At 32.9% G+C, this 21,944-nt stretch overlaps 2 protein-coding genes across 3 annotated transcripts in view; one reads left to right on the plus strand and one right to left on the minus strand.

The window, feature by feature from the left end:
* The window catches only part of LOC113403513 (zinc finger protein 93-like), a 122,954-nt gene that overhangs the window by 45,895 nt on the left and 55,115 nt on the right, over positions 1–21,944 (minus strand). The gene's annotated exons all lie outside the window — the stretch shown is intronic.
* Positions 1–21,944, plus strand: part of LOC113403500 (inactive dipeptidyl peptidase 10) — a 196,724-nt gene that overhangs the window by 26,068 nt on the left and 148,712 nt on the right. For both annotated transcript variants that reach the window (XM_026644076.2, XM_026644075.2), the window contains exon 2: positions 14,170–14,281. In XM_026644076.2, coding sequence (XP_026499861.1) covers positions 14,252–14,281 — 30 coding nt within the window. In that variant the 5' untranslated portion in view covers positions 14,170–14,251. The remainder of the gene's footprint in view (positions 1–14,169; positions 14,282–21,944) is intronic.

The raw sequence follows: 21,944 nt of genomic DNA on the forward strand, positions 1-21,944 counted from the left end.
GTCATATATATTATATATATATATATATATATATATATATAACACATGGGCTGAAAGGTCCCGGGCCTGACAAAGAAAACAAGTTTTTTTTTTCAAAATTAGCTTTGTTTATCAACGTTATTTCCATGAAAAACAACTCATTAATTCCAGTGCCGTTCTAACATTTCAATACCACTTTTGTAAAACGATTTATCTTTTGCCTCAAAATAGGCCTTAGTTAACCTTATCGCTGAGATAACCTCTTTATTCGAGCGAAATTTCTTACCGGCGTGCATTTTTTTTAGGTCTCCGAATAGCGAGGAGTCGCTGGGAGCCAAATCTGGCGAATATGGTAGATATGGGAGCAATTCGAAGTTCAAATCATGTAGTTTTACCATTGTTTTGATTGCCTTGTGACACGGTGCGTTGTCTTGATGAAACAACATTTTTTTCTTCGCTATGTGCGTCCGTTTTTTTGCGATTTTGGCCTTCAGACGCTCCAGTAACGCTATATAATATTCACTCTTGATGTTATTTCCCTTATTCCGATAGTTGATGAATGTTTACATCATGCACATCCCAAAATATCGAGGCCATAATCTTTCTAACCGATTGTTGTGTTTTCCGGCCGTTGGACGAGGTTCACTAGTTGCTGTCCACTGAGATGACGATCGTTTTGTTTCCGGAATGAAATGATGGATCCATGTATCAACCATTGTCACATATCGATGCAAAAAATCCGATTTGTTACGTTTAAACATGGTCAAACACTGCTCAGAAATATCAAAATACCGATACGACTTAGGAACCTTCAAGAAAAGAGCGTACTCTTTCTGAAAGGCCGGCAACGCACCTGCAAGCACCCCGGTGTTGCAGATGTCCATGGGCGGTGGTAGTCACTTTCCATCAGATGAGCCTCCGGACCGTTTGCATTGCTTCGCCTGAACGCTATTTTTTCTCATCAAGAAGCAGTGTAATATTAAAACACGAAATTGTATTTGATCCATTGTTTTGAAAATAACAAAAGTAGCGTCACTCTTAGTACAATAACTCACAAACTAATGAATAGAATATCATTAAATTTTAACAGTGGCCTTTTTAAGATTAGTACTAACTACAAAAGAGGTAGATGAAATAGAACTAGCGCCATATATGTGTTTGGCACGGGACGTTTCAGCCCATGTAATGTTTCGAAAGGGATTAGGCGTCAACTCATTATGAGACATTACGATATCCGAAATGTAAGTCTATTCGTTCAAGTTCGTAATATCTCTTTTTTGATATTCCCTTAACTATGACACTTTCGAATGTCACGTTTTCTCTAAAAACTTTTTGATGCTTCGGCACGTATATATAATATAGGAAAATATTTTATAATAGGAACAGTGCCGAGCGTTGACGTTTCTTACGCTCTATTATACGTAAGTAATTTATCATGCTTTATAGAGCAAAACATAAAGACCGCAGCTGATATTATGTAGTCCAAGAGCTTGTTGCAAATTGGGTGAGTTGGTTAGGCGTGTCTAATTTATATCGCTAATTCAAAATTTTATTAGTTTTATGCATACATAATAATTGATTTATTTGGAGTATCAAAGGGAATCCTTATTTCTATTATAAATGTGAAAATCTGTTTGTTTATTTGTTAGTTTGTTACGCTTTCATATTATAACTGCACAGCTGATCATCATGCAATTTTGCGTACACATAGTTAGGAGTACAGACAAGGACATAGGATACTTAACACCTGCCCTTCACTCACATGCGTTCATTAGTACTACTCAACTTACACTTGGTGGTAGGGCTTTGTGCAAGTCCGTTTGGGTAGGTACCACCCACTCATCATATATTCTACCGATTCTATTCAACAATTAAAAAACAACCAAATATTGTTTGAAGGATGAGTAAGCCAATGTAACTAAAGGCACAAGGGAAATAATAAGTTAGTTCATAAGGTTGGTGGCACATTGGAGATTAAAGGAATTATTAAAATTTATTACGGCCAAATATCTGTGGGCGGTGGTGGCCACATATCATCGGGTACCAATTTCGTAAAAAAAATTTACCCGACTTACTGAACAATATTGACGATATGATGAATTGACCTATTATTATTGTATTTATTAATAATACAAGTATTTTTGAGGTAACTTGGAGATGTGTTCCCTTGGTTATTTGTGTCGTTACTAGGGATTGCAATCCGGCGTGATTTTCAGTCCGGCCGGATTCGACCGGATTCCCATCGATCGGTTCAGTTAAATACTATTTGATAAATCTGTCTAATGAGTGGCACAATTACCACAGTAATGAGTTTGTATTATAAATAAAAAAAATTAGTTTCAACAACTTACGGTTAAAAAAATTTAATTAGGTTCTTAGCGGTAATCCAAAGTAAGCAAACAAACCAAAAAAAAAAAAACCAAAAAAGTAAGACGTTATTCTTTACTTGTTTCGTCTGTCACATACGTTTGCAGTTACATATCGTTTTTAGTAGACAATTTAGAACAAAACAATAATAGACAACCACTTTTCGCACTTATTGAAGAAACTCATTGTATCTAAGAATTACTTCTGCCTTAGAAAGATAAGGATGACGAGGGTCAGTTATTGTAACTGTAACTCCTTGTTCATCATCATTCGTTGTGTCTTCATCATCTGTATCTGATTCATTTGATGTTGTTGGCGTTGTTGCGAGGCGGTCATCTGCCTTCTCTTCATTATTTTTATATAAAATATCGACCATAGCTAATCATAGCTAATGTGCGAAGCACAGCTGTTCATAACAATTCATAAGCTTACCTACTTTGACCATGACTCTTGCTCATGCCAATAATATCAGTTCAGTATCAAGACCGCAGTTTTTTAAGCAGTTCTGATAGTATGTTCTGCAGTACATTATCAATGTAATTTAATCAAGCCTAAATTAAAGAGTTCTTAACAATTAAGCGCATTTAAAGTGTCTACTCATGCAACAGTTCTATCATTTTGCCAAAATTGCTAGCTCTGGATCCGGTATATTGGTACCGGATCCGGTAGACGTATAATGATGACGGATCCGCCGGATTACCGGATCCGTTTTTCCGGATTGCAATCCCTAGTCGTTACATTTATTACCCGCATAAAGGGCCGACTTGCAAGAAGGTCGCCCTATTTAAGCCCTTCTCAGATCATATCTGCGACATTTGTTATTCTCATGCATTCTAGGTGGTATCGGTATTTCTGGGTTGTATTCTGTTCGGTAATTATAGTTTACATAATAACCATTAATATTGAAAAAAATACAGGCTGTAATTTTACCACTGCTGGGAATAGATCTATTATTTTGGGGAGAAGGCTTGCAGCCACCACGCTGCTCCAATGCGGATTTTTGAATTCACATATGGCAGGAAATATATACTATACATATAACTTAAATAAGTTTTCAATAAAATGGGTTGTAAAGACAAATGATGCTCATGGTAACTTAATGATGCTCGCCCGGGTTTGAACCTGCAATCTTCGGTTACAATAAACATGTTCTAACACTCTGTTTTCCATAATAATAATCTTAATTATACGAACAATTTGTTGTCTTATATAATTATTATTAATTAAATATTTATTAGTTTATATTTGAGTTATACATTCAATGATTGGTTTACCCCGTCAGCATCTACTCAGTTGACAAATGCTTAATCTGTGTGTTCATGGCAACTAAACCGTTACATAATTGACGAAGCTTTATCGCAGAGTACTTACAAATAATTACTTCGGTTAAATAGTCCAGGAGTTACTTGCAAATTATTTGTTAGTATTTAATTGATTTGAAAAATATTTTTAAATTTCTTAAAAAATAAAATTAAGTTAACTTATCATTTGCTTTAAATGTTAATGTAGAAATGTTTAAGAAACCTGTTTCCAATAAAACACAAATATGAACTTTTAGATATTTTTACCAGTGGAATATTTGCAAAAGAGAAAATCAACTAAAAACTTCACTCGGCAAAAAAACACTCGGATATAAAAAGTGCATCAAGCCACCCCCCATACGCAATATAAGGGGTTCGTTACGGCTGACCGACTTGCCTCGAAATAGACTGGCAATTTTATACGTTTTACTCTTTTACGAACGTAGAGGTTGTTCAAGATATTTCCAATAATGTTTTAGATATACGAGTACTACATAGCACGATGGTATATAAAAGTATTTTTATGTTTAATATAGGTAGGTTTTCCGAATGCATTTTTCTTTGTACATACATATTATGTATTTATTATATAAAGTTGATATGGACCAGTGGCTCATACAACCGGTCTTTTTCATTTATCAGTTATGTTAGTGCCTACTCTAAACTATTCAAACGTGTATGTCATACAGCTAAATCATTGCCTATAAAAAAAAAAAAATATTGACGCACCTGATAAAATTAAATTGACATGGAAAATTATTAATTGCGAAACTGGAAGAGTCAAAAATAACATATCCGACTTTAGCTTATCTATTGATAAGACTTTATTTTCCTCAGATCGGGATGTTGCAATTGTTTTTGAAAAATTTTTGCTGACATTCCATTTTCGACTACTAACTCATTAAATTCCAGAAGAATGTAATATTAGTTTTAAATTTAATACAGTAAGTGTAAATGATGTAATAAGTTCCTTCAGATCACTAGATATTAAGAAAACGGCCGATCTGTGGGGATCTCCGTTAAGGTAGTCAATTCAATAATTGATGTAATCGCACCCTACCTTGTCACTATATTTAATAATTGTGTCCTTAGTGGCGTGTTTTCTGACCTCATGAAACATAGTAGAGTATTACCAATATTTAAGTCAGGTAGTACATCAGACCCCAACAACTATAGGCCCATCTCTGTACTACCAACTCTTAGCAAGATCTTTGAAAAGTTATTACTAAATCAAATGCTAGTACATTTTAACAATAACAAGTTGCTACACAAGAAACAATTTGGATTTACAATGGGTCGACAACTGACGCTGGTGTTGAGCTCGTTAAAAATATTTACAAGGCCTGGGAGGAGTCATAGGATGCCTTAGGAATATTTTGTGATTTATCTAAGGCCTTTCATTGTGTGCGACACGAAACTTTGGTCAGGAAGCTACGTCATTATGGAATTAGGGACACTGCACTCAGTCTTATGATTTCGTATCTGAGCAATCGGATTCAGATGGTTGATGTAAATGGAAAGAGATCTCCCGGGTCTCCAGTTACTGTGAGGGTCCCTCAAGGATCAATTCTTGGACCATTTCTCTTCCTTGTTTATATAAATGACCTGCCACATCTCCTAGGTGATAAACTCGAGATAGTATTGTTTGCTGATGATACTATTGGTTTAGTGTTAATAATTTAATGTTAAATAGTAAAAAGACAAAATGTATTAAATTCACTACTCCCAATGTAAGATGTGTCAAAACGAGTGTACTTTTAAACGAGGAAGCATTAGATGTTTTAGAATCAACAGAGAGTCCTTGGTATGACAATAGACTCTAAGCTCCAATGGGGCCCCCATATAAATAAATTGGCTATTGGGCTATTCGTGCAATTTATAACCTGGGCCCAAAAGATTCGCTAAGAGGTAAATTTAAAGAAATTAAAATAATGACTGTCGCTTCTCAATTTGTTTTTGATAATGTTATGTATGTACGCAAAAACATAAACGATTTTCCCAGAAATTGTGACGTACATTCTATTAACACTAGGAACAAGAATAAAACATTTTTACTCCATTGTTACTCCAAGTACCGGATTACACAGGGTTAGTAAATCTTTTTTGGGGCAATGTATACGTTTTTACAACGGGATCCCAGAAAACGTTCAAAATTATTCAATTATAAAATTCAAAAGAATCGTTAAAGAGTGTTTGTGTGCTAAAGGATATTACAATACTAATTACTTTTTAATTGACTGCACACCTTGGGAATGAAATGATCGCCTCCAGGCTGTTTCAAATAACTAAAACATAATTATTATTGTACATGCAAAATGGAAAAAAAAAATATCCCGCTGAGTTTCTTTCGCCGGTTCTTCTCAGGTCCGAGGTGTTAAATTCCGAACCGGTGGTAGATTTTTGACTATCAATAAGCAAGTGTAAACACTTCTATATTCAATAAAGATTTATGACTTTGACTTTGGCTAAAACATAAAAATGCGAGTTCAGATACGGGCACTACTGAATTTACATTTGCATTTTTGTGTTTATAATTCTTCTCGTGTTTAGTGATCAAGGAAAAGATCACAGATCAAGATTAGAAAATCTTCATGTTTTGAGTAAAAATCTTCGACATTTATAATCAACCCATATTGTAGAAGCGGAAAAAGATAAAAATATTCTATAAAAATGTAAAAAAGCATTAGCCCAGTATTGCGACATTACAGGCTGTTTTTTTACTTTTGATTAATTAATACTATCTTATATACTTTAAAACCACTTCTCCGTGAAGTCCTATGCCTAACATTTGTTTGAAAGAGATCGCTTGTTAGCGATATGGTCGCCTTTATATGTCTCGTCTTGGTTTTGTGTTTATAGCTTATTCTGGTGTATCTCAGGGGCCAAATTTTGGGCCCATGCTTTTTAATATACTTATCAATGATATCATTGATATTTTGTAGAACTAAAATCATCTGTACGTAGAGGAGATACAGTTAGAGCGCAAAATCGAAAGCAAGGTAGATATCATACATATTCAAAGCGGCCTTAAGACTTAATTAATAGTATGAAGTACACCAATTGTTTCTGAATCTTCAAAAATATTATCACATAATTTTACAAGAAAACGAAATTATATCGACAGACGTTACTTCATAGAGGATAAAAAGTGAACTGCAAATAATAAGGGATATGAATATAAATAGAGCTAGATTTTACACAACATTGATTTAATAGACTCACATCGACCACATTAATAATACAGGTCAAATCTCTTTCGCTCTTATACTAAGAAATATAAAGTATTCTAGTATTACTAAGATATAATTATATAAATTACTTTAGTTTTTTCATATATTTTATATATCACAATAAAATCCAATAAATTTTCATCGACAAAATCTGAATTTTTGAAATTTGAACCCAGGACCTTAGAATCTGCAGCCTTATGTAGCCCCGACCGCTAGACCAACGAGACAGTCAAAGGTAGTCCTAGTTTATGAAGTTCATTAAAACCAGCCTTCTTTTAAAATTTCTGAATTATTATTCTCGAAATTGAGGCTCAATGTGAAACATCATTCTTCAACTGTTGTCATTCCATCTATATGCAAATTTTAAGGAAATTCCCAATTGAAAGATTCAAGATTGAAGAGTCAAGATACCATTGATTATATGATAAAAACGTTATCAATAATTAATTATCTCTCTTCTATTTTTATACCGTTATTATTTTCATTATCGCATTAAAATGACTTTTCAATTGTGATTTTTATCTCTTGAATATAAAAATATTCGTAATATATAAACAGGATATACAAAAACAAAGCCGCATGAACAATATTACAGAATATATAGTGAACCGGGTGCTATATATTGGTTCATCGGCTCGCAATCTCCCCAGAGGAATAAGTTAAAATAGCCAGAGTAGTTACAAGTTATGGTTAAATAAGGATGGCGCATATGATAATTATTTGTGTATTTAAAAAAAAACCAATCAAATTATATTAGGTAAATTAAATGTAGAACGTCGCTACGGCCTTTGCTACGAGCTAGGCTACGGATTGCACGTTACGATATTTGTAGAGGCGCTACAGCGTATAAGTCAAGTTACGCGTAATGTAGCGTTTAAGTAGCTTAGGAAGTTGTATTTCTTTTGTAAGTAGTTTAAGATAAATTCAAGCACATTTTAAGTAATTTTAAATAAAGAATAATAAAGGTATTTTGTTTTAATATCCTATGAACATCTAATAAATTATTATAAATAAGTAGTTATGATAATACTAGCAAAGAAATAAACTAAAAATAATACTGTACCATATAATAACAAATACCTATGTAATTTAAGGAAAATCCCTCCCAAAAATCTTTTTTTGCTTCTAAAACCTACCCACTGGGTACAAAGTGTTATTAAATACTTTGATTTCTACCATCTATAATATAAAAAAATATAAATTTTAAGGGATATTAAAGGGATACATTCATTTTTTTATTTCTTTGTTTTGTTAACAAATATTGTGTCACACATATTAAGTTACATATATTGTCAATATATTTGTGTTTTTTATATATTTAAATTAATTAAATATATAAATAAGTCGTGTTTGAGAACAAATCACGCAGATAGATTAAAATATCGGGTAATAAATATACTATATATAAAAGCTAATAAGTCGTGTACAAAATTGGGGCCTATACAAAGTCACATAGCGATTGTCAATTTCGCTTGTAGGAAAGGTCAAAATGACAAACATTCGGTTTAGCAAACGATCAAGAATTTACATTTTGTATCGATAATTGTCGAAAGCACTTCGAGCCTGACGTCTCAATTTCTCAATGTCTCAAATTTAATGTAATGGGTAGGCGGACCAGAAAATGGGCCACCTGATGTTAACCATCGCCCATAGACATTGGTGCTGCTAGAAATATTAACCATCCCTTACTTCGCCAATGCGCCACCAATTTTGGGGACTAAGATGTTATGTCACTGGCTCACTCAGCCTTCAAGCCGGAACACTACAATACCAAGTATTGCCGCTTGGCGGCAGAATATCTGATGACCTACCCAGATGAGCTTGCACAAAGCCCTACCATCGAGTAAAATGTTTGCTTAAATCTTTAATATTACCAACTATATATGCTTACTTCAATAATCAACAGGAATATTAATTCATACATAGAATAACAGGAATTAGTTCTTAACATCTAAAATATACATGAAATTAAGTCGAGACCTAGAACAACGTTTCAAGTGTGAATTATCTTTGAACATACGTATTTGTTCCCATTATATTCATTAAATTTATGCATCCATCCATCTCTAGCGAGTAGCTTGTATAAAAATATCAGATCCTAAATCCATACTGACCACATCTTGTCTTATATAAAACATTATTTATGCATTAACAGTTTTATATATTATGACAGAGAAAGAAAGAAATGTTTATTTAGGACACGGCACAATTATAAAAAGTATAAAAAAAGCAAATAAGATTTGGAAAGCATTGATAGTACAGAGGTGATATTGATACTTAATATGATATTTACAATATTTTATATTTGTATAAGTTTTATTTTCCCGTCTCGTTAAGACGGAGCGATCGACCGAAGCGTCATTAAAACTTGCAGCAAGTCTAATTTAATGACGCCTGAAGTTAAAGTTGGTCACGATAAGTGAAGCTAATAGCTCAGCCGCTGCCGTTTATTTAGGCTTTAAGGGGATCATGATAATGGGAAAAAAATCGTTATTTTAAAAACTTTAAAAATATTTTGATAAATATTTTTTTATAAATATATTTATAGGCTGGTTTAAAAAGTAAAGTAACATTTACGGTTAGAATCGTTCTTCTGAGCCTCCTGCCTTCTTAGAGAAAATCTTTTGAAATGTTTTCATTGCGCTGCTCCAACGTGATTAGGTTACACGCGCGGTGGAGTTTTACCAAACACGTACATGTTTCGTTACGTTTTTCACGAGATGAAATATTAACACTAATGAAGCTTGAAAACAGTGGTGCTCGCCCGGGCTTGAAGTCGCAATCTTGGGTTTATAATAAGGTTTTCTAAAAATAAGTGTATTAAATATTTTCCTCATGATCTCTTAAAGAAACCTTCGCGTTTCCTGACGATGTTTTTTAGAACTATAGGAATAAGACTATTTAACTGAGACCACAAATAAATTGCATTATAAGAATAGATCTAGGGTATTCTAAAAACTAGGTCGATTTCAAAGTTTCACCATATTACGTGATTCTTGACTATAAAATAGGATAGTAACTATGAAATCGTTTCTTTACAACATCAAAATGAATGTAAAGCTGAGCCATTAGTTTCCTTCAATATCACAATGCGTTATGATCGAATCGCCTGATAGTCATTAAACGAATTTCACTATATGGTGTTTGCGTTTGTAACAATGCGTGATGGAGATTTTATAAGAGTCATAGCACGGATGTGAGCAGTGACCAAAACGCATTGTGACTTGTTTTTTCGCTCAATGAGCGTTTTTGGTCTTTGAGCTTGTACTCACTCAGCTGAGTGAGTAATGCTTAAGATGCCTTAGTATGCGTGAGACTAAGAATAAACACAACAAAAAATTTTACTGTAAGAAATATTAAGGGTTCTCAATCCCAGGAGCTAAGCTGAAGCGAACGAACGATCCAAAATAATATTTGTGTCTTATTACAAATGACTATTTTAACCCCTTTGCTGTTGAAATACTTGGACCTTGGAGTAGTGGTGCAAAAAGCGTCATTAAAAGTATAACACCTCGCCTTATTGCCTCCACTGTTGACAGGAGAGCTGGTACGTATTGCCCAGGGGATCAGAATTGCGATTCAAAGCGGAAATGCTGCTAGCATTCTTGCCAACGTTCCACGCGGTCAAGATTTATACAGTAAATATTTTTTAATTAATATTTGTATATACTTAAGGACTTCACGTTAATAATTCTTATGTAAATAAATATTGAAGATATTTCTATAAAGATATAGATATCTTTAAATATATAATATGTATATAATATATTTATACTTTATTAAAAAATAATGAATATAACGTAAAATACGCGCCTTCACGACCGATAGATAGATATATACATATTATAACAAATGTTTGTTCTTCTCTAATACACACCTATATTTTGAATGTTTGAAATCTACAAAAGTTAATATTGTAAGTTAGTTCACGTCAATAGACCATTACAAACTCTCAACATGAGAAGTTGTTCCGAATGATACGGCGGAAACAAGCTTGTTTGTTCCTCAGACTTATCGAGTCGCTGTTGTCAATATGTTTGATGTACTTTATATTGTTTTTAGTAGTCGGAGTATTTTTCATCAGATGATACAACTTACTCTGTAACCACGTCTTATATGCATCCTACATTATGTAATAATATTAGTTTTGTTTATTAGTTAATATTTAATAATGGTAATAATTAATAAAATAAATAAAATAAAAAGAATTTCTACCACCAAACAGAAATACTTTGTATTAATATAATATCTGTTGAGTGGGTGGTACCAAACCCGACGGGCTTGCACAATGCCCTACCAATTACTGTATAATTCTAATGTCTGTAATTGTACAAGAAGTAATGATATTATTGAAAATAAAAATGCATTTAGAATACAAATACAAAATAAGTCAAACTACACTGATATTTTATTTATAAATTGAATGTTGCAAGATATATTGTATAATAATGTAATATAAAAAACTAATATTTTAATATCAATGTAATCGGTAAGAAGTACTGATTAAGTCGTGACTATTATTTATTACATTAATAAAATGAACGTAAATATTTTTAAATTGAATATTTCCTAAATCGAACGAATATTTCATTCTCAAGCCTCAAGCTACCGGTTCTAGATAGCGGAGTGCATTAAACCGATTCTGCAAACTTAGCGCAAAAATTCCCCACTTTGGAAGCTAGGTCGCTGCCAAATATGATAAGAAGTAAATGGAGTCTAAAACGAAGATTTTGCGACATCAAACTTTTTGAAATTGGAATTCTCGATCGCATTTCGAGCTTTTATTTTATCTTTGTCGCTTTGTACTTACAATGATTGAGCTTTAAGCGGAATCGAAGGTTAAGGTGTTGATTTATTTATTTTTTAATTATAATACGCAGTTAATAGTGATAGGCACAAAATTTAAACATTACGTTACGTTACATGTAAAGTTTGGCAGAGCTTTGCAGTCGATACATTGACAACGCCAGATGTTGCCAATATCCATAGCCATCGTTGATCACTTAACAGCCTATGTTTTTATCTGCGTTTTTATCATCCTCAGCTATATGTCCATATGATATATTTTTCAACTTCATGGCCAAATACATTTATGAAAACTTTTACAGTAATAATTTCAATTTCAACAGCTCAATGGTATTCGAATTAATATACAAAGCGATGTTTAAGTCACATGGTAAAAATTGTTGTTACTTGAGCTAAAGTTGCCTTCAATCTAATCAATATATATATCAAGCTTTAAGCTTAGAGGAGGGTTATCTTAGACTAAAGATGTTTAGTAGCTTTTTAAATAAAAAAGTATAGTTCATAGGATTGAAATAATGAAAAAGCTTAAAACTTTCCCATGTTCACCTTAACTTAAGAAAAGTTTTTAATTAGGCGAATCTATATCGGTCACGCTCCTAATTAATTTGAGAGGAATTAATTAAGATATGCTACGAATCGGTTTTGTAAACTTCCACACGGGTGTCGTTGAGTTTGATTGCGGTGAAAGTCAAGTTGAGCAGTTCTAAGATTGCATTAGTCGAGAGGTTGGAAACAGTTTCGTTTTAGTCGACACCGTTATGGTAAGCTAACTAAGCTAGTTAGAAAAGTGACTTGAAAATCTATATAAACCTCGGACAAAGTTCCATACACGTTCGTTGATAAAACCTACACAAAATGATATATCGAGACTTTGAGAGAAAAAAGTATATTCACTTATGTTCCAGTAATTATTATTTAAGCTAGATTCATGACCAAAATGTTATTGGGAATATCTAAGCAGCTACGTTAGACAGACAGTGTAAGCTTGACACTATTTTGTTTAAAGTATACTTATATTATTATATGTAACCCCATTTTGTTAACACGGTATGCCACGTAAACCTATTAAAGGAGGTGCCAAGCGATGATCGGGTAAATTTCTTGTAACGACACCGCGCGAACCAGACTTATTCAGGTTTGCTTGGTATACGTGAGCCATTTCGTTTTGCCCTTTATTTTGTTTTACCTTTGTCGCGTGTAACATTTATTCGTGAATTAATGACTGTCGTAAAAGGTGCTTGTAAATTATTTGAAAAAAAAAAAATGTATATATATATATATTATATATATATAGATAAGTTTAATTATATCAACTTTATAGTTATTAAGAAATTAAAAATAGATACTGTACAAATCCAGACCGCGTGGAATGGTGGCAAGAATGCTAAAAGTATTTCCCCGTTGAATCGCAATTCCGAACCTTTGGCAAAAAACGAACCCGCCCTTCTATCACTAGTGGAGGCAATAAGGCGAGGTGTTACACTTTTAATGAAGCTTTTTGCACCACTACTCCAAGGGCCAAGTGTTTCGACACCAAATGGGACAAAAAGTAATTTAACATAAGACACGAATATTTAGATCGTTTTTTTGCTTCAGCTTTTTCCGCAAAGGCACCGGCTCTTAACATTGTTTCTCGGATATGATACGGGCTAACGTATCAACGCATGTAGCGTCCCACACAAGGTTCCTCGTTACCAGGGAACCATTTGTCATTTTTTTACATTAGCCTGTAAATTTCCCACTGCTGGGCTAAGGCCTCCTCTCCCTTTGAGGAGAAGATTTGGAGGTCAAATCAGGTCTCTTACTTTGATGTTATATGTTATTTTGTTATTTGTTTTTATTTATATATTTGTTTTATATACAAATGATACAAAAACATGACATCAAAATAATGCTTGATTAAAAAGGATTGACAGATACCTTTATTGGTAATGGTCTCTCTGTTTCTGATTTGCAACGGATCAATCTCTTTATTGGGCCGCAGGCTCAAGATTGATCTATTGATTGGTCAATGTCTACAATTGATATTTACCGCAGATTGTAGATGAAATAACAATTTTAGCAGTATGTATGTCTTTAATAGATCGCAATAAATTGCACATAAAAAATAATTCTTTGTCCCAATGTATTGGAATCTTGAGCGTAGTAATTAATTAATTCGTCTATTGAAATTCCAAAATAATCAAGGAAAGTGGTTTCATAAAGATAAAGAAGTAATATATGAAGACAACCCAGTTGTTAATAATCGTGAAACTCTTGTCTATCTGATTCCGGATTCAGTCCTGGGCACTACTTTGATTTCATGGGCTCAATTTTAGTAAAAAATTCTAGCAAATGAGTAAAAGGAAGAAAACGCATATGTATGATGAAATTTTGCCGTCATGTTCCAAACCTTCACATGAAAGAGGCCGTAGTCGTAAGGGTGTCAAAGTTTGTAAAGACTGTTTGTTATTTTACTTTTGTTAATTTTGCTTTTATTGTTACAGAATAATGGACGTATTGCGGCTGAACATGAGTATGTGTAATATCTAGAAGTTATCTAACTTCTGTCAATATTAGTTAACAAGAATGGCGGATAATGTCGCCTTTGATGATGAGGTAAGTGTCAAAATTCGATTCTATATTGATTATACAAGCAAAACCGTCAGTAGACGCTGTTTGCCATGAAAACTACGCTGCATCTTCTGACATTTTTTTTTTTGTATTTTGGTTACTTGGACCGTAAATAATACGATTTATTATTATAAGATTGTTGTACTCTGTGATTTGTCGTGACAAAAATATGTTTATCTTTAGATCCCGTATTTTACCGTAAACACCCATCCATATTCAGGTGTCAAGCTTTTTCTAACACAAACATTGTGATCGGCTCAACGGTTGAATCATGATTAGATTTTTTTATATATATATTATTACCATAAAAAAGGTAACAGACTGATAGAGTTACTTTAGCATTTATGATATTAGTGTAAACAAGGCTGATTCTTCTCTTAATTCGATGAATGTTTATATTTCCCTTATACTCTAGTTTACTCTGCATTAATTCTGCAAAAATCGCTTTATTTAATTACTCGCTAATCAAAAATCAAAGATCCTATCTCCGGAAAATGAAGGCATCCTTCATCTTTCCTGTTTTTTTCTTATCTTCCCAATTAAAAATAATTCATGCTACAAATTTAAGACGTCAATAAATTCTTACAAGTATCGTAGGTCGTATAGTATTTGTTGTTTTGATGGTTTGTCTTTTTTGTCACGCAGCGAGAGAGTAACCGATCGGCAATATTTGTATCTTTATACGTATCTAGCGCTGTTTACTGGCTCGAGACTTACATATCAATACAGGGTAGTGCTAAATGTCCTACTTGAAAATTGTGTGAATAAGCGAAGAAAGAGAAATATTATTATGGTAATTGTATTTTTTTTCTGTTTCAATGACATATTTAAAACATACATACATATATATTTTTTAAATTTTTAATTTCAATATTTTACATATTTTGAAAGGTCACTTTTTAGATTTAAAAAAATGTGTTGAAGAAAAGCCATTGTTCAATACTTTTGCATAACTTTGTCGACCTTTTATTTAGTTTATAAGTAATTTTCGATTTAAATTGTCTACTATGTGATTTAAAAGCGTCGTTTAATTTAAATTTAAGCTAGGTACATAGTTGCTAGTGGAATGCACTTTGACAGTTTTTATTTGCTTCCTGATTGGGCGAATGGTTATTGCTGTGCAAGTTTGAAAATCGAATGAAATTGGACGCTTGATTGTGTCACGTACATGTTAGTTACCTTGTGTTGTGAACGTTATCGATACTAATATTATCAAAATTTAAGCTTGTTTGTTGTTTTTATTTGAATGTATTAATCAGTTCAGTCTTTGATTCGAAAAATTGACAAACTTGTTTTACTAGATCTAAAAATTACAACGCTGTGTTACAAATGCAGGCGTCAATTAATAATAACTTTTATTTATAATAGGACGGCACACGGTATTGGTCAACTGATTGTACTTGATCACCATCGCTCATAAACTTTGGAACTGAAATAAATGAGTTGGTGATACCAATCTCAGCTGTATAAATCCCATCATTAGTGCTATTGTAATACCAACTTTTGATTATTTACTTTAAATTATGTTTGTACGATGTGCGAGTACGACGAATACATTTAAAGTAACAATTTATTGTAGTTGAATTATAAAATTTTGACCCATATATCCGTTCTGACGTTTCAATAAAAAATATAAGTTGGAAACAGCAGGAGCGTTGCGCGAAAAAATAAAAAATGTTTTAAAAATTAAAAGTCGCACGCGACCTGAATTCATTTCGAATTATGGGCTCCGACCTCGTTCGAAAAAATACATTAAAAATAACAGGACTCAATTTTTTTACAGAAACACTATGACAACTCTTTTAATAAAAACAAAGTTTGTTGTAATTATTGGTATCATTAATCATGCAATTGTAAATTTGATCATACATAAATATTCAGTATACAGGTTTATTGGTAATTCTACTTATTCTCGTTATGATTTGATAGGGGTGACTATTTGCGATCATTTTAACCCCAATATGAATACTGCAAAAGTAAACCATTTTTGAGTTATCACGTTTTTTAGTTTTTTTTTAAGAATAAATCATTTATTTAAAAGAAAGTATCAATTTAAATCTATTTATATTTATATTATTTTCTTCTGATTTACAAAAACGATTAAACACTGGTTATTTATCAATATTAAAACAATAATTATCGGTTCACATCTAAAAATGCGAGACGGAAAATGATATTATTGCAATATTTTAAATGTAATAAATAATGTAAATAAAAAAAAAAAATACAAATTTAAAATAAATTTAGAAACAGTAACGGTTTCAGTATCTAAGTTACAATTGAGACATTTTAATTTAGCCTAATTAAAGTTCTTGCTGGAAGTGACTTCCCCTATTGCATACAAAAAGTCGCCATCTTTTCCTAAGCTGTGACCTAACTACCGAACTAATCAAATTATTCCGCATTATATTTGACGCGTTTGCAATTCTTATTTTGTGGTCTTCCGCGGATGATAAAGGCGAGATGTCATAAACTAGGGATTTCATACACAGAAATAGTAAAGTATAGTATAGTAGTAACGCGTTTATATTGTCCACTTTATTTCAATTAAAAAGTTTATAAATATTACTACTAAAACAACTGAAGTGTATACTTTATCTGGGAGTATAAATAAAATTCAGACAAGTAAAATTTGTTGTTGTTATGTAGATACCTGAAGATATGAATTTGTCTTCCTGCGTCTGATCTGTCTCCTATCTCCGATCGTATCTGATTAGCAACTCTTTTCCATATGAGACTGAGTGTATAGCAAATGTATATATATATTTGTGTCTACTTTATGCACTCTAATATATTTTTGTGGCACAGATAGGCGGACGGGCTGATGGGCCATCGGATGGTTAGTAGCCACTCTCCGTAGACACTAACGCCGTAAAAAAAAAGAATTCTTATATAGCTAATGCGTCAACGACTTTGGCAACTAAGATGTTATGTGTGTCTGTTATACTAGCTCATTTAATCTTCAAACCTGAACACAACAATATTGCTGCTTGGCTCGTCTAGCCACCCAGACGGACTTGTAATAGCTCTAATTGATATGATATGATCTAGATGATGATATCTTGCCTGCTGTTGTGCAGACGACCAACCACTGACGGCTTTGGTCGAAATTAGTTCACGATGACACTATTTAGATTATAATTTACCAATAATAATAAATACCTACATACATTCAAAATTTAATCTCAGGACACAATATTAACTTTGCTATGGAGTTGGGGTAGGAAGAAAATGTAACTCCGTTGTGGTTTGATTTAAGTGAATTTTCTAAATCTCAATTTCAGTAGCTTATCAAAATCACGAATTCTTTAAGCCGAGAATGTATTGAGTCGGGAGCAGTGCCAAGTTGCCAAGTTCAGTAATGAGACTATAATTAACTCAGCCAAGTTCACTGTTAATATTAACTGCTGTTTGATTTTAAATTGCTCAATCGTGTAATATCAAAATAAAATTTGTAAACGCATTGCAATTATAATTCTAAATTAATTTACATAGTACCATAAGGGTTAATTATTTCTTTATTTTTAAATGCTTAATAAATATTGGGTTTTATAACTATTTGTGTGTGTTCATTAATAATTCTTGTGCTGACAAACAAAAAAGTATTTTTTTTTTATTTTAATAACGTATTTTATTAAAGTTCAAAAAAATACGTTTTGTCATGTTCATTTAAGTACAATATTACCTAGGCGATATTTTTAATGTATGTTGATTATTTCAACTTTCGGGAAGAGGACTAATTAAATTATCCTTAACACAAGTTATTGAATTAGCCTAGCTACGATAGCCAATACCTGATATATATTTCGTTTGATGACAATGTTATTATACTGATACCTGTATTTTTATACTTTTTTGTGGAATAAATATATAAACCTTGCGTATTACAACCCGATTATTTCGAAATTACAATTATAATTTGTTAAAAATACATAATATATATATTTAGATAATTAAATTCAACGATTTGTAATAGTATCTACATAGTTTTACTTGGTGGTAGGGCTTTGTGCAAGCCCGTCTGGATACGTACCCAGTCATCAGATATTCTACCGCCAAACAGCAGTACTCAGTATTTTTGTGTTCCGGTTTGCAGGGTGAGTGAGCCAGTGTAACTACAGGCACAAGGGACGTAACATCTAGGTTCCCAAGGTTGGTGGCGGATTGGTGATGTAAGGAATGGTTAATATTTCTTACAACGCCATTATCTATGGGTGGTGGTGACCACTTACCATGATGTGGCCCATATGCTCGTCCGGTTACCGATATCATAAAAAAAGTTTGCGTAATAATATTTTTGTTTGACCAAGTCTATGGTTTTATTAGCAATCATATATTACTGTTCTCTGTTGCGATCTGTTTCCTTAAGTGGAAGAAATATTGTTAGTGAAATGTATTTGTTGTGCGAATCAGCTGTTTCCTTGAAAAAATTAATGGGGCTAGTTTTTTCTTTTTCCTCAAACGAATAATTGATGATAAGCAGTTTTATATATAACCATGTTGAAGTAACTTATCGTAACAAATTATAGTAATTAGTACTTCTTCTTCTATTGTCAAGATTTGTCTTTTTATTCATTACTAGTTGAAGCTGTGGCTATTTCGTATATTCTTAAATTCAACATTGAAGAAATTGCAAAAAAACTATAAAAGTTTCATTCCCTATTTGAAGAATTAAATAAAATATGAGCCTAGTCCTTTCTAAGGTTTTAAGTTTACTTGCTGATATATTTGTTTAACATCGTTGCAGTGGATCGTTGCACTTGATGTGGGGCTTGCCGGAATACTCACTAAAAACAGCGGTACCCACTTTTTCGGGGGACGTCACGGGATCGCTTGCGCATACTACAGTCACGTCCTGACGGCCCACATCTGCGGACTTCCAATTCCTAGGGGGTTCTCGGGGATAGTGAAATACGCAACTTAACAAACGAACACGTTCTTTCGTATCAATACTGATTTATAATTTTAATAACCCCTGGGGCAGCAATAGCACAATACAGTCAGCATATATCACCCAAACAAATCAGCCTTAACTTATGGGACTGCCCCAGCGGTGGGATATTAGATTCAGTTAAATTTTGAAATTAGATTTATCTTTCAGTCAGTATTGTCTATATAATGATGTTATGTATTTTAATATTTTACTTGCGCAGTAAAAGTAATTCGATATAAAATTTAATGTCTGAGTTTTAAGTATTGAAGTTTAAAGTGTGACTTAAAATCAACTTTTTAATTAATTAACTTTATTAATCATCAAATTATATTTGACGTTCTAAGAATACGATGGTTAGAAGACGTGAATATTTACCGATGATTCTCAGTTCAAATCAGAGTTAGCACTACAGAAACCAGAAATTCTGCCACATATGTACCAGCGATTCACATTGGTTTGGCGTGGTGGAAATAGCTCCAAACCTTCTCCGCAAAGGGAGAGCTGGCGTTAGCCGTTGCTTTTTTGAGATTACTTATTTATTTCTTGATTGGTTAATGATAATGCCTTTTGAATAATTTCGACTACGATAGCCATTCTTAACACAGACTAATCAACCCGCACAATATGTGTATGTTATAGTGCACAAGTTTTAAACATTATTTATTCTCTCATTTCTACAATCCCGAAGGTCGGCAATCCAACACTACCGGATCCACAACCTTAAAAATTACCTAACATACCGATGAGGGATTTAAAGAGCAATATAGTATTTATTTATTTAAATACTACAATAATGTTTTAATTTCGAATCAATTCATATTTGTTTTTATTTTATAAAATAAATTGTGAAAACCATGTTATTCATAGTGTATTGTTCGTTTCGAAACTATAACTTGAAATTCGGCAGGTAGGTTCCCCAGAAACCGGTTTACGTGTAGACATCTGCTAAAAACGAATTTCACGAAACTTCACCCCTAAGGGGGGAAAAACGGGGGTTGGATGTTTTTGTTTTATAAATTTCGCGCGTGTAAAGCCGCAGGTTCAGCTAGTTGTGTAATATAAACAAAAGTGCTCAAGTCATTTGTAAATTGATATTGTATAAAACATGGAGTAGAATTAACGCGATCAGTCCAACCACACCCTTGTTTTATATCAAGGATGAAAATAGTTAGGAAATTGTTCATAGATTAACTTTTCCTTATTGGTGAGCATTCTGATTGTGGTAAGTATCGGCTCGATCAAAATAACTATGTTTTTTGTTTGTTATTTTGATAATATTATTACGTCATCAAAACTTCAACCAGACTCTTATTGAACGAATTGTTTTGAGGTCATTTACATGAATTTTGTATACGGAAAAGCCTTTGGTCCATTCCGTGAGGAGTTTTAAGTTTCCTGAAAGAAAAACAATAATAAAATATGTTTTACAAAATTTTTTGAGTGGGTTTTTGCTAGTAATGAAAGCTAATTTAGTATTGATAATGTTGATTTCGCGACAAATTAGGAATTGACTATCAAAAGACGATCGCCATCACGGGATACCCCTCATATGTAAAACATCAAAATGAATGGTTATTGAAAGATATTTTAAGAAATCAAAACGAATAAGAAATAAATATATTTTTCTTTCTTATAATAAATAGCAACAAAGAATCGAAAAAAAGTCTCGGAACGGCAAGGGAGTTGAGAATGGCCGAAGAGAGGGGGATCAAACAACGCTTAGTAATTAATAAGATAAATTACAATGATTATAATAATCCCAAGTTATACTAATTGAGGAAATGGACTTAAGATAATGCCGCTGTCAAGAGTCCTTCATATAACCATGACGTGCGTATTTTTTACGAAAGTCAACAAACAAACGCGAACAATAGTATTATTTTGTTGTTTTTGGCCTATCGGCCTCGACAGCGTCCGGGAATATTGAGACCGACAACAGATGCTGGGAGCCCGCTCAAGGGAAAACGAACGAAAAACTAAAGTTACATTCAACATATACAACCAGTACTTTGTGCAGTCGTATTTAAGTATACTTTGGTCAGATATGTGTGTGCCTTTTATACAAGCTAAGAGACAATACAATAGATTATACAAACAAGGGAAAACGAACTAAAAACTAAAATTCTACTCATGTAAGTGTTACAGCTGGTACTTTGTGCCTTCTATACAAGCAAAGATGTTGTACATCTTTGATCCCATAGCTGTGTTTGAGTAAGCGTATTTATATAACGAGACGTTTAGGTATCTTGCAGTGTTTATACGACATACGTTAATTGGATTTGATGGAAATTGAATTGATGTGTATAGTTTATCATGTTGGTTGATGTTTATGGTTTCTGCTCCATCGTTTTGGGTCGTAGCGTGAACTAATATCTTAAACTCTCTTTTCTTATTAAACGAACACTCTAATGCAATCATTGTTGCCGTCACGGCTTAAAAGTCGGACTTACGTTTTTTGGCTTGGGTTTTTACTAATAATAACGAAAGCAAAAACTTAATTCTATTAGCAAATTGACTTCATGCGTTTTCTTTAAACAGGCGGAAGTGTCTAAGAGATTGTGCACTTACTTCCTTCCTAATGGATTACAAAAACTTTTCGCGGTTTTCCTGTTATAATAGGAAATTGTTTTTCGAGGTACCAGGCAGTCATGAGATTGTAAGAGGCTTTGTTTAAATCTGCCCGCAGAACAAGTAATACTTTGGGTCGAAAGGCGA

Source organism: Vanessa tameamea, chromosome 25 (assembly GCF_037043105.1).
Source record: "Vanessa tameamea isolate UH-Manoa-2023 chromosome 25, ilVanTame1 primary haplotype, whole genome shotgun sequence".
Classification (NCBI taxonomy): domain Eukaryota; kingdom Metazoa; phylum Arthropoda; class Insecta; order Lepidoptera; family Nymphalidae; genus Vanessa; species Vanessa tameamea.